This window comes from Microplitis demolitor, chromosome 4 (assembly GCF_026212275.2).
Source record: "Microplitis demolitor isolate Queensland-Clemson2020A chromosome 4, iyMicDemo2.1a, whole genome shotgun sequence".
Lineage (NCBI taxonomy): Eukaryota > Metazoa > Arthropoda > Insecta > Hymenoptera > Braconidae > Microplitis > Microplitis demolitor.
In genome coordinates this window covers 20,941,231-20,953,842 of record NC_068548.1, presented here as the reverse complement: position 1 = coordinate 20,953,842, position 12,612 = coordinate 20,941,231, and the positions used below count along the sequence as shown (strand labels likewise).

The window sequence follows — 12,612 nt, the reverse complement described above, 5'->3', positions numbered from 1 at the left end:
TTCTTTATAATTAAAAAAACGTTCATTTATTTTTTGAAATTAGAAATTTCTAGTACTTACGCTTGAGCTTTATATTATGATTCATTAAAAATAATATTTTATTCCGTACATAAATTTTAATTACCCAAAAACAGATAATATTCTTATTATTTTTTTGATGATGTTTTTTTTTATAATTTACAATTTTACTTTGACTATTCATATAAGTAAATATCTTGTCTAAATACATTTTTTTACTTATACTATACGTAAGTGTTTTCAACATTTTTTTTTTTATAATACTGGCAGTAAGATAACGTTTACGCGCAAAAAATAATTAAATTAATTTGGATGACGTTTATGATGTTTTATATAAAACTACAAAAAGTATTAAAATACTTTCTTCTTATTTAAAGTAAAGTGATAATTTTTTCCAAAAAAAAACAGCCTTTTAAAAGTTTTAATGGTTCCAATTATTTGGAAATATTTTTTTAGCCGCTCGTAACAAGCGGAAATAAACTTACGTTAAAAATAATTATTAAGATAAATATTTTTTTTAATTAAATAATAAATATAGAATAGAAAAAAAAAAAAGAAATTTAGCCGGCAACTTGCAACATCATACGCTAAGACTTAGACTTAAATATTTACAATAGATTTTACTGACTAAAAAAAAATATAGCAATATTAATATTACAATGAATCTACAAAGTAATAAGTGAAAAAAAAGTTTTAATATGAAACATGACAGAATATAATTTTAAAAAATATTACACGAGCACTTCTAAGCTCTCTCGTGATTGAGTCTTTTGTGGTATGGATTTATTATTATTTTGTACGATCATAGCAACAGATTGACACCTCGTTTGGAAATCCGGTAAGGATTGTGTGGGTGTTGATCTTACAGGAGGCAAAGCCAGTCTGAGTCTACACCAAAATTTATAACCGCCGGTATCTTTTTCAGAATCAACTTTCCATCTCAGTATGGTCATTTTGTCAAGGACAATTCCATCTGCACAGGCTGCGTCGACACAGTGTCCAGTGGATTTAGCAAAAGCTGCTACGTTTGACAGTTCATTTAAAATAATAACAATTACTTGGTTTGATATCAGAGACAGTTGTTTCAATGCTTGAGTTACTTTTGTATCTGTCCATTCATTTTCTAGCGCATTCGGACTTAATATTACAATAACTCTGCGAGATGATGATGCATTTGATCCTATTTCCAAATTCCCTATAAAAATAAATTTTAATTAAAATTTTTTTATTTATTTAAATAAAAGTTTGTAAAAATAAATACTTACAGTTACGTGTCAAATGTGTTAATTCAAGTGTCGAACATTTGTAATTATACTTTGTCTTTAAAGTGGGTATCAATGTATTGACTGCAAGCGCTGCATCTTTTTCATGATAACAAACTACTGCATCAAATTCTTTGCCATCTATTAATAAAATAATTTTATTCTTAAAAATTTTTAATTATTATTTAATTAAAGTATATGAGTAATTTTAATACCATTTTCTGTGGATTTTTGAAATTTATTATGACAAATAACAGCCATTGGTAGCCAACATCTGATGAAAAATGCCCCAATGGAAACAAATAGAACGAGACCTAGGACTGCAAATAATAGAGCTTTCCTCCATGAGCCTGAGCGTAATCCAAAATCGAAATGAGGTTCTATTAAATATATAAAATATGATAATAATATTTATTATTATTATTATTATTAAATTATCTTATGAATATATACATAATAAAGAAATGATTTCAAAATTCCCTGATATTTCTCGGTTTTCCAATAAAGTTTTTTACATTCTTCCCTGATTCAGAAATTTTATTCATATCATTGAGATATTCATAATTGTTATTATATATTTTTATTATCAATGAATTAATATGGCCTACTTTTGATTATTCGATTATAAAAATATGTAAGCTAATATAATTAGTAAGCAATTTAATGATTAAAATTGAGGGATATTAAAAAAACTCAAAATTTTTGCTTGATTTTCAACAGACTGTAACTTAAAGGAAAATGGTCGTATGACAAAAACAAAGAAGACAAATTGTAGCTGCAAGTGTCTAGTTTTCTGATTTGGCCGTGCAATTATTTTATTAACCGCCGTTCCGAGGTAATAAAAAATCAATCATAATTATCAAAAAAAATTTATCGAAGCCAGTAGACCGTTTCTAAGACGAACAAAAATTTTGATTTTTTTCCGATGGTTTTCTTATGAAGACTTGAAGCTACAATTTGCTTTTTTGTTTTTGTTTTACGAACATTTTTCTTCGAGTTACAGCGAGAGTTATGTAGTGGAAAATTTTTAAATTTTTAACTGTCGCAATTAAATCCCCAGATACTTTTCAAAACTTCCTGACATTTCCCGGTTGCATTAAATTCCCGGACAACTCCCTAAATTTCCAGTTTGTGGCCTCCCTGATATATTTTATGTTCGTAAAGATCCTGGTGATTTCCAATGTCATAAAAATAATGATCCAAAAATTGACTAATAAAAGGTCATTTATACAAAAAATATAATAACAATATGACCATGTACAATGCAAAACATAATTCAAAATAATGATAATAATAATAATTATTATTATTATAATAATAATAGAATAAGATTATAATTGTTTTAATGTAAATTTTTTTTATCTCATTCTTTGAATTACACAGAAGGAAAACTTGTGTAAAAAAAAAAAAAACATAATTACCTCGACGATAAATGTAAGCTGATAGCGTCATCTCCTCATCCGCGCCGTTGCTGATTCGGCATTCATACTCGCCATAATCCTCTGGTATCGTTGATTCAATTTCCAAGTAACATCCAACAATTTGATCGTCTTCTCTGTATTTAATAATAATTTCAGTTGATAATATTTTAAAATATGCTATATAATAACTAATACATAACAAATAAATTATAAATAAATATACATTATAATAAATTTAACAAAATATATAATAATTATTAGCCATAATCTTTTGTATCTCGATCAACTATGTAATGAATTTTAGAGTAAAAAATGAAGAATAGAAAAAAAAGAGTTTGAGAAGAGGGAAAATATAAGTTAAGATGAGAAGAGACGCGGTTAAGGGAGAATGATGATGCGAAGATGGTTGCAAGAGAGAATACGAAATAAAATAAAACATGAGGACGATTGTAAAAGTGAACAAGAGAAAGAGAGAAGGTGGAAGGGAGAAATAAAATAACCGGAGGAACGGAAGAACGTAGAGCAAAGCTATCATTAGTGTAATGACGGAGCGCACCAGCTCGATGAGAGATTTCCAACTTCTTGTCGAGTTCTCTCTCTCTCTCTCTCTCTGTCTCTCTCACCTGCTAGTGACTCGAGAAATTTGTCCTCGAGAAGTAAACTATAATTAATAAGAGTAAAAAAATTGAGAAAAAGTTGAAACAAAAGAACCGATCCCAAGAATAAATACACTCAAGATGTATAAAATAATAAAATAAATAATAAGTACCGAGATACACGATGATTCGATACTCTTCCGGTATTTGAAAAAGTAATATTACTTCCAGCTTTAGTCCAAGTAACTGAATTTTTAGCGTCTGGTAAATCAACTTTGCCTAAGTAAGCCTCGCAAAAGAGCCGCGCCGCATCTCCTAAAGGCACCAACTGAGATATTGGCTTATACGTGGGTAATGGCTTTCCCGTGTATCCACTCGAGTCTTCTCCTGGTGAAAGATAAAACACACGGTTAAAACTTATTCAAACTTAATATTTTTTTGACTCTTCAAAGCCATTCTCAGACAATCCTCCTCCCCCGACTTTTTAAAAATATGTAATGACTTTCAACTGTCATAAGAGTATTGAAATTTTATTAATTAATTACAAAAAATTAAAACCTTAATTGAAAAAAGCGTAGTTGCAATTTTCTCGAGACATTTACAGAAAAAAAGATTCTTGAATAAAGTATAATATTCTTGATTCAAAAAAATTTTTTTTTAAATCTCAATTTTCTCGAATGAACTAGAAATATTCTCTGATCAAGACAAACGTTCGTCTTCCAAAATATTTTCTTGATTCAAGATAACTTTTTTTTCTGTGTAGAATTTAAAAAATTACTTGTAGTTATAAATTAGAATTTAAACGAAATTATTTGAATAAATTTAAGTCTACAAAATTTTTAAAAAATTCGAATAATAAAATTGACATGGAGATTTTACTGAAATTTGACAAATTTCGTCAAACTCCTAATTGATATCAACTGTAAGTATTTTTTTTAATCTGTCTCAGCAAAACTGTCCTTTTTTTAATTAGTAGTTTAATTTTTTTTTACATAATTAAGAAAACTCTGATACGCTTATGATGAATCATTGAAAATTTGAAAAAAGTGTATGGCACTGTCTGATAATGCCCTTAATGTTATTAATTATCCCCAGCAAATGTTAAAACAATAATTAATAATTAGTTAAAAAAAGAAAAAAAGTAATGAAATATTTTCATACCGACAATTCCTAAACTAATATCACTAGATAATGTATCAGTATCATTTCTAGCTCTGCATGAATAAATTCCAGCATCAGAAACTCTAGCAGCACGTGTATAAATTGTTTGATTGGCACTCTCCGGGAACAAAATAAAATGACTCAGTGCCCCTGGCCACGGGTATGGTCTATCATCTTTATACCTGCAAGCACACGTGAAATAGTGGTTTAGAATAAAGTAGAGAGTATAGAGAATATAATAATCGTAAAAAAAAATTAAAAAAAAAGTTATATCGTCTCGACTACACTGACTGTCGATCGACCTCTTTATCGTCACAAATTACATATATCTAGAGCTTTCCGAGAACCGTGCACATGTTTTCAAGTCTTACACACGTATCAATGTCGACATATACATATATATATGCAGACATATCATACTTGTATGATTGTTGGCGGTACCAGGTAAAATGCGAGCGTATATATCGGGTGCCTAATTTTTTTTTATTACCGCATTTTTATTTCTTCGTCTGCTATAGAGTATTCTCACGTCATTAAGTCGTCAGTTGGATTTCCGGCCAATTGACTGCATCGAGATGCACTTTGTTGCGTGCGTGTGTTCGCCCTCCTGTATTATATATCTACTATTATATATTATACTCTACTCTACTCTACTCTTACTGGTTTGTGTCTTGGTCTCTTGGGTTTATAATACCAAAGTCCAAGAAATAACATAATATATATGAAGAGGGTATACCATAATAACATAACATAAGTGAGAATAAGGGAGAATATAAGGAAAACAATAAAAAAAAATACATATATGTAAGAATAAGGTATAACATATATGTGGTGTGTTATGTATGTAGAAATATAGGGTTGAGGACAGGACAGCATGGCGAACTCTGCAGTTTTATACTTTTTTTTTCTTGTTTCTAAAACGATTCTACGAAGAGAAAAGTGGAAGATTGCCCTCCACGCTTTGCTTGTTTCAAATGGAACGTATGGAGTACATATATATAGGGCTCATATATGTATATATATATATATATAGATTTATGTATATATGAACGTATGGCCTCACTCATCAATTATTTTCGGCGATTCGTGGAAGAGGTGAACCGTTCACCAAAAAATAAGTCACTAAAAAAAAATTAACATGAAAAAATGATAGCAAAAAATAGTAAATAATAATAGCGATGATAATGAGTAATAATAATGGTGGCTTTATGGGTAAAAAAAAAAGCACGAAAGAAAATGATTATAATGATTATGAGAGCAGAAAATAGGCTGTAAAATTGACGGACAATTGTTTGAAAATGAACAAGTTGTGAAATAAGTATTGCAAAGGACAGTGGACATTTTTCTCGGTTGGTTTTTTATATTTGTATTATGATTATTTGAGTAATAGCAACAACCAACCGTCGAGGTCGAGTGCAATTGCGCACGTTGCCAGTTCAAAAGCTACGATAATTGTCTTCTGGAAAGGGATAATTGGTCCCTGCGTGAGAAGTCACAGAGCTCTGCTCTTCCTCGCGGATTACTTGGAAGACTAACTCAACTTCTCCTTTGATTTCCTTCAATATCATCCGCCTCTTGACTACTCTCGTGCTCTTTTATACTCTCGATAGCCATATAAATCGTTTGTATATATATGTATATGTATATGTATATAGAAGCCTGCTCGAGGACCCATCGATTTGATTTCTTTGTGAACAAGTTCTTCCTGATGTTATCGGTCTTGCTAATTTGCGTCTGGTCCAGTCGAGGATTTACGATTTAAAAAAAAGTAAAAAAGAATTAAAGGACAAAATAAGAAATAATAAAAATAAATACGTGAAGGATTAACTACTGGTACTATAGAACTCTTTAGCTCGGCATTTCCGTCTACTCTTTTAATCTATATTTTTTACTCGTTAGCGACGTTCAGGTATTTCATACTTTCTCGCACTCACAACCGGCCTTATTACAGACTTCTAGGAAATCTTGTTGCGTGCATGCTCGCGCCATTTTCTCATTACATTACATTTATCGACATCACTATAGAACATCATTTCGCAAAAGTTGACATAATCACATACGACTAGAAAAAAAAAAAAATCAGTAAGAAAAAAAAATTACAACCTTACTACATAAATGACAATAAAAAAAAAAAAATAAAAAAGTTACAATTTAACGGGAATAAACTTCCCCGTTAACTGATTTTTTTCCGCTCGCATTTTCCATCGTTTTTATTTTTAATTTATTTTTTTTTTTTATCATTCGCCCTCGACTTGTCTCTGATTCCCGTTTGAATTGGATCTCCAAGTGCCTAAATGGGAAAATCAACTTTTAAAAACGAGTCTTGGTTTTTAAAAATTGTCGTCCTTTTATTTTACAGTTCAGTGGGCGAATTGAGACTGGATCTCCAGACTAGACCTAGAGATTAAGAGGCCAAGCGGTTTCTTGTTAGTAAAAAAAAAAATTGAATTTAAAATGTGTGTTGATAAAAATAAAAGTACAGTAGAAAAAAGCCCTAGCGAATAAAAGGCGATCAAGAAAACACAAGTCTGTAACTCACACAAAGGGCACGAGAAGTTACAATAAGTGAAGGAGGGGCAAGAACGCATGCGCACGTCCTGTTCAAGAGTTCCGCGAATCGGACATCGACGTTCGATCCGGCAAAAATGCGATCGTTGGATTTCCTAATAAGTATCCACCACCAACACCACTGTCATCAACACCATCGACCATCAACATCACCTTCTTCATGAATAAATAGCTGCAAGACAGCTCCTACTATTGAATTGTCATCACACTATTGCTAATTTTATTTAAATTCTTATCTACATCCACGTAAATGAATATAAAGACATTAGTATGTAGCACGTTAAACTAAGACTAGACGGTTTTTTCGCAATAAAACAATGACTATAGAGGGTTTGCACATGCGACAACACCACAATACATACATACAAGAAAGGGCCGAGCATAAGTACATTAACATGTAAGAGTACGTAGCAAATTGTCAAGCGGAAACACGTATTCCGGTGTTTTTTTTTATTGTACACCATACACACTAACGGATTTGAGTTTTATCATTTATATTACTCTTTTATAACTAAATAATTTATGACTCAATTGTTAGTCTCAGTTTTTTACTTTTATTCATCAGTATATTATTTAGTTATAAATTAGTTTAAAATGCGAACTCACATCCATAAAACCCACGGAAGAAAGATGTCGAGGAGCCCGGGAATTCGTCGGGAAACAAAAAACTCGGCATTCGAACCGGTCTACAGGTCGAAAAAGTTGGCTCTTTACTCGACATCAAAACTCTTTTGGACACAATCGACATATTTTAAATAAAATAAGCACGACAATTTTTAAAAAAAATTCTTTGTCGTTTAATTTCTGTGTCCTGTGTTGTCATTTTTAAATAAAAGACAACTCTACTCCATATCATCGAAAAAAAAAGATTTTAAGTAGTTGACTATTATATAGATGTCTGTAAACTTGTTAGAGATGTTGTGTGGTTTTCTCCAACATATGTTATATTACATCACATGTGAATGACTCACGTTCTTTAACAAGCCTTCTTCTAACTACTTGTTTCATGTGTCTAATGAGCCTACATACGTAAGTATATAAAATCATTTGAAGTTTTGGCGCGAAAATTTTATTTGAATACCAGGTATTTAAAATTTTTTTCTTTTGAATGAAACACGCAGCGTTTCCTAAAAATAAATAATAATTTTTAATATTTATGTTGTTAACAATCTGGTAATTTTATTTTTAAACCATTAACTTTAATTATTCTCACAAGTGCAAAACGATATATATTATGTATGGATGTATGTGCATATATATTTGCGGACACGATACAGTTGGAAAATAACTTTCCACGAAGTCATTATCGTTCCACTATTATTTCGGATTGTCGAGTTTTATAACATGAAATGAATTTTTTTCTCTCCTTTATCCTCTTCCTTTCTGTTATTATTATTATTATTATTGTTTTTTTTAATATTTATTTTATTACTTTATACTCGTCGCTGGACACGCCAGTATCATTACAATAATAGGGGGCCTCGTGTCGCATCTATATTAAATCCATATACTATAATAACCTACCGCACATTTCAAATTACAAATATATAAAAAAAGTAACTAATCATAATAATAAAAATGTATATGGTAAAATACAATATTTATATCGGAGAGTATCTTGATGTCCATCTGTCTATGGGAACATGCTGTAGCACACATATAACAAGATTGTAATTTTGTTTAACGGCTAAAACCAGAGGGAGAGACAGGGAGAGACGGCGATTTTTCGTACAGATAAAGAGGCATCTTTGCTGGTGTAGTACAAGCCGATGTGACTCTTCAGCATAGATATAGACGTGTAACAGGTGTCGGGGATTCCTCTTCTCTTCCCACCCTTCTCTTCTCTTCTCTTCTTAGTTGACCATTTAGTAAATTCGTTGAGAGTACGAGCCCAAGATTCTTCCCAGCATAGAAATTGAATCGTGCCATTTATTTATCCCGCATGCCACCGGCCACCGGCATTGACCATTCATCTGTAGGTAGATAAATTCTTCAAAGATCTCCAGTCTCGAGATCTCCCAGGACTCGAAAATTAGTCTTAAGATGCTTGAGATTAAGTTCGTAATTTTATTGTATCTTTATTTTTAAATTATACGTAAAAGTAAAAGTGTATAAGACATTTACTGATTGCACCTTTACACCTGGTTCAAAATGTAAAGGAGCGCGCAGACGTCAGTGACATTAGACTAGACTAGACTAGGTAAATAATAGACTGCAATTTTGTTCGTTTGTCCTTTACGGTGACAATATATAATACAATAGATTGCTATGGTACTTGAGCTTTTAAAAAAAATTTTACAAGGACAGGCGCCTTGAGAGAATAGAAAGGGAGTCAATGAGGAGTAGACTTGTATATATACATATATATACGGTCAAGCTAGAAAGAAAAAGGCGTCCTACCACGAACTGACTCGACCGATTCTCTTTGTTCCGATGGACTTTCCGACTATCCTGGCATGGGGGTTTGGATCCAATTCTTTCTCGCTTACTCATATACTCTGTTTCCATTTAAGTTATACCACAACTTCCATTACCACACACAGAGATACAGGACACATTCAGATTCAGATACGACACACATACACACACACAGTGTCACGCGGTCTTTTTCATTCTGGTTCATTCGTCGAGAATTGCGGTCGGCTCAGGAACTCCCGCAGGGATTTAACTTGACAATACATACGTTGCTCTCTTGACACAACCTTTGACGCGATTCGACCAGGTACTTCTCACTGGTATTAAAATTCTTAGAAAAATATGTATATATAAATTTAGTTTCTTCAAGCATTTTACGCATTTTTCCACGCACTTTTAGTCATCTACAGTCAGGTATTTTTTAATGATCTTTTAAATTTTTTTTTCTCCATAAATGTTTATTTTTAGACGCAGCTACTGATGTAGTTGGATAAATTTTTACTTGGAAAAAATAGCATCAGGTGTCTGTGCGATGACTCATTACCAAGTTCCTTACTGATTATTGCGAAAAAATGTGAAATAACTCTGTGGTAAATAATAATTACTTATTATCATAATAATTACAGGTATATATATATATATATATATATATATATATATATATATATATATTTATAATAATATTGCGAAAATAAAAGTAAAGTTAAAGTTAAATACAGCTATAAAATAAAAATGATTACTCATTATATTACTTACCATTCAATACTCCTGTAACCGCGTAAACAGCAATGTATCGCTTTAAATGCCCCGACATTAGCATACTCTGTGCTAACAACTTCTTTAGTGAATCTCAGACCACCCGGCAATTTATCGAACCTGTGCATTAAGCAGTACTCCTCGAGTTCGTCGTCACGTGGAGGTGGAGGTCCTGCGATAACTAATACAATCATACTAAACATCACGACCGCATGTATATAATATATACAGCACCTTGATAAAATTATTTTGCTCTTTGCCATGGTTACTTTTTTTTACGACTAGTTTTTAAATTTAAATTTAAATATATTATTTATCTTCTGACAGCAAATATTTACCATTAATAATTAAGTATAATATTTAAGACATTTTTAGTTTTGGCGGCAAAAATGTCAAAGTAAATTTAAAAAAAATTTTTTTTTTTCGCGGGATCACGACTTTCTTATGTTTACTCGGATGAAACTTATGACCAAGATATGTTTGTCTATTTGTCGGTACACACCGTCGTGGTCGTTGATCGTCGTTTGTTTGCACACGCGATATTCTTCACATAAACCCGTTTAAATTATCTTCACTGACACTTTTGAATATTATCAAGACTCCGGAAATAATTATCTTTTAAAACACACACTTTTAACCTCACGATTTAATCTTGGTTTAATTTTTCAAGTTAACTCAGCATGTAACGAAAACATGGTAATGTTTGTTATTATTTATAATTACATAAATTAGTTTAATTGTCAAATAATTTACGACAGTAGACTTGTTCACTTTCAAATTTTTTAAAAATTTCGTTGACTTGATTTTTGAAAAATTAAAATAAAATAAAAGTTTAGTTTTGTTGTTTAAAGTATTGGTGTAAAAGTACAGAATGGGTTAACGTGAATGACAGAACCTCACTGAGTGAACGTTGACGTGCAACTGAATATGAAACTAAAACTTGAGTTGCAACATGTACTCACTGACAAAAGGAACGCCGGGTTAGCATAGCGTGGTTAGCAACCATCGCAAACCGGTGTGGTAGCGTGTACAGACTTGTCTGATTTCTTGTAACCGCCGGTATTTTAAACGAGCTTGTGAGTGCTTACTCTTTGGCCAATCAAATGTCTTCCTACCAATACGTCCAGGTACGCGCCTTTTTTTAAATTTCATTATGATCCATGAGTGTGAGTAGCAGACACCGGACTAATTTAAAACTATAAATAAATAGAGTAAATAATTGAAAAAATGATATTTTTAAAAAATGCACTTATTAATTTCAAAATTTTTTAACTATGCTTTTTTTTTTAAATCTTATTTTATTAATTATTTACTCTATTTTTTTTATTTATAACTTTAAATTTGCCTGATGTCTACTTTATTCACACTCATTATGATTCTTAAGTTAGCAATTAAAATTTTCGTATTTTTCAAATAAATTAATTACAGAAAAAAAATAAAAAAAATAAAAATATGCACCAGTAGAAAATTTAAAAAACTATAGGTGCAATTTTTTTTTTATAATTTATCGTTTTTAAAAAAATACGAAAATTATTGAAGTGTAAATCTAACAGACAACAAGTTTTTAATAATATATAAAAAAAGATAAATAATTAAAATAATAAAATCTTAAAAATGCATGCATTGATTTTTTAATTTTCTAAACGTGCACTTTTTTATTTTTATTTTATAAACATGTATTACAATACATGTACTGAATGATCATTGAACGTCGGCTAACTTCAGTATTATATTTGATTTTTGTCATTAAAATCAGTAATTTATTTTTAAAATTTAAATTCATCAATAAGGTGACAAATAATGATTAATTAATTATTTGGACTACATTAAATTCAAATTTTTAATTAATTATTAACAGAGGTAATTTACTGAGAAGACGACTGGTAAGTGGCGCCATCCGGCGGCGCGCAGAAATTACCGCGCAAATTTTTGAACTGTCGGTAACTTATGAACTGATGATAAGTTTGAATATCGACGGTTCGAAAATTGTGAAATATATAAGTTTGTGCAAGACTTTATCATTGAAGATATGTATAATTTAAGGAAATAAAGTTTGTGTAAAATTATTCATAATTAAAAAAAAAAGTATGAATAATAAATGACGTAATGAGTAATGAGAAATAAAATACTTTGAACAGATAAAATAAATGAGGCATAAATAATATTGCAACAGTATTTCGATGGATATCAAATTTTAATCTTTAAGTACTCAATACTAGGATCAGCAAAAAATATATATACCAAGTTAATATGTAGACATATTTATTTCTCGCTTTAAATTTCAGTTAGTATCGAGTGGGTGTCATATGAAGGGTCAAGTCTTTAGATAACAGAAACTTCGTTTCTCAGCGATTGAAAAAATAAAAAACATAATAATGTAATAACAAATAAATGATAAACGACTGAGAAGAAAGA

The 12,612-nt window shown here is 30.6% G+C and overlaps 1 protein-coding gene across 2 annotated transcripts; it reads right to left on the bottom strand.

Annotated features, from left to right (window-relative positions):
* On the bottom strand, nucleotides 1-11,217 carry LOC103580978 (single Ig IL-1-related receptor). Of its 2 annotated transcripts, none has more exons than XM_053738130.1 (7): nucleotides 10,198-11,217; nucleotides 4,459-4,640; nucleotides 3,471-3,684; nucleotides 2,702-2,835; nucleotides 1,496-1,630; nucleotides 1,284-1,421; nucleotides 1-1,213 (listed from the first exon to the last, which is right to left on the bottom strand). In XM_053738130.1, the coding sequence occupies exons 1-7, from the start codon at nucleotides 10,458-10,460 to the stop codon at nucleotides 750-752; spliced, it is 1,530 nt and encodes a 509-aa protein (XP_053594105.1). In that variant the 5' UTR covers nucleotides 10,461-11,217; the 3' UTR covers nucleotides 1-749. The 2 variants fall into 2 exon arrangements, with proteins under 2 accessions (XP_053594105.1, XP_008561155.1); XM_008562933.2 differs by having other exon boundaries at nucleotides 4-1,213; nucleotides 1,496-1,660.
* Between the last annotated feature and the right edge of the window lie 1,395 nt (nucleotides 11,218-12,612).

Coding starts and splice junctions, on each gene's coding strand:
- LOC103580978 (XM_008562933.2), bottom strand. CDS start 10,460: ATGGCAAAGAGCAAAATAATTTTATCAAGGTGCTGTATATATTATATA. Junction 4,641..10,197: donor GGTTACAGGAGTATTGAATG/GTAAGTAATATA, acceptor GTGTGCTTGCAG/GTATAAAGATGATAGACCAT. Junction 1,214..1,283: donor AACACATTTGACACGTAACT/GTAAGTATTTAT, acceptor TTATTTTTATAG/GGAATTTGGAAATAGGATCA.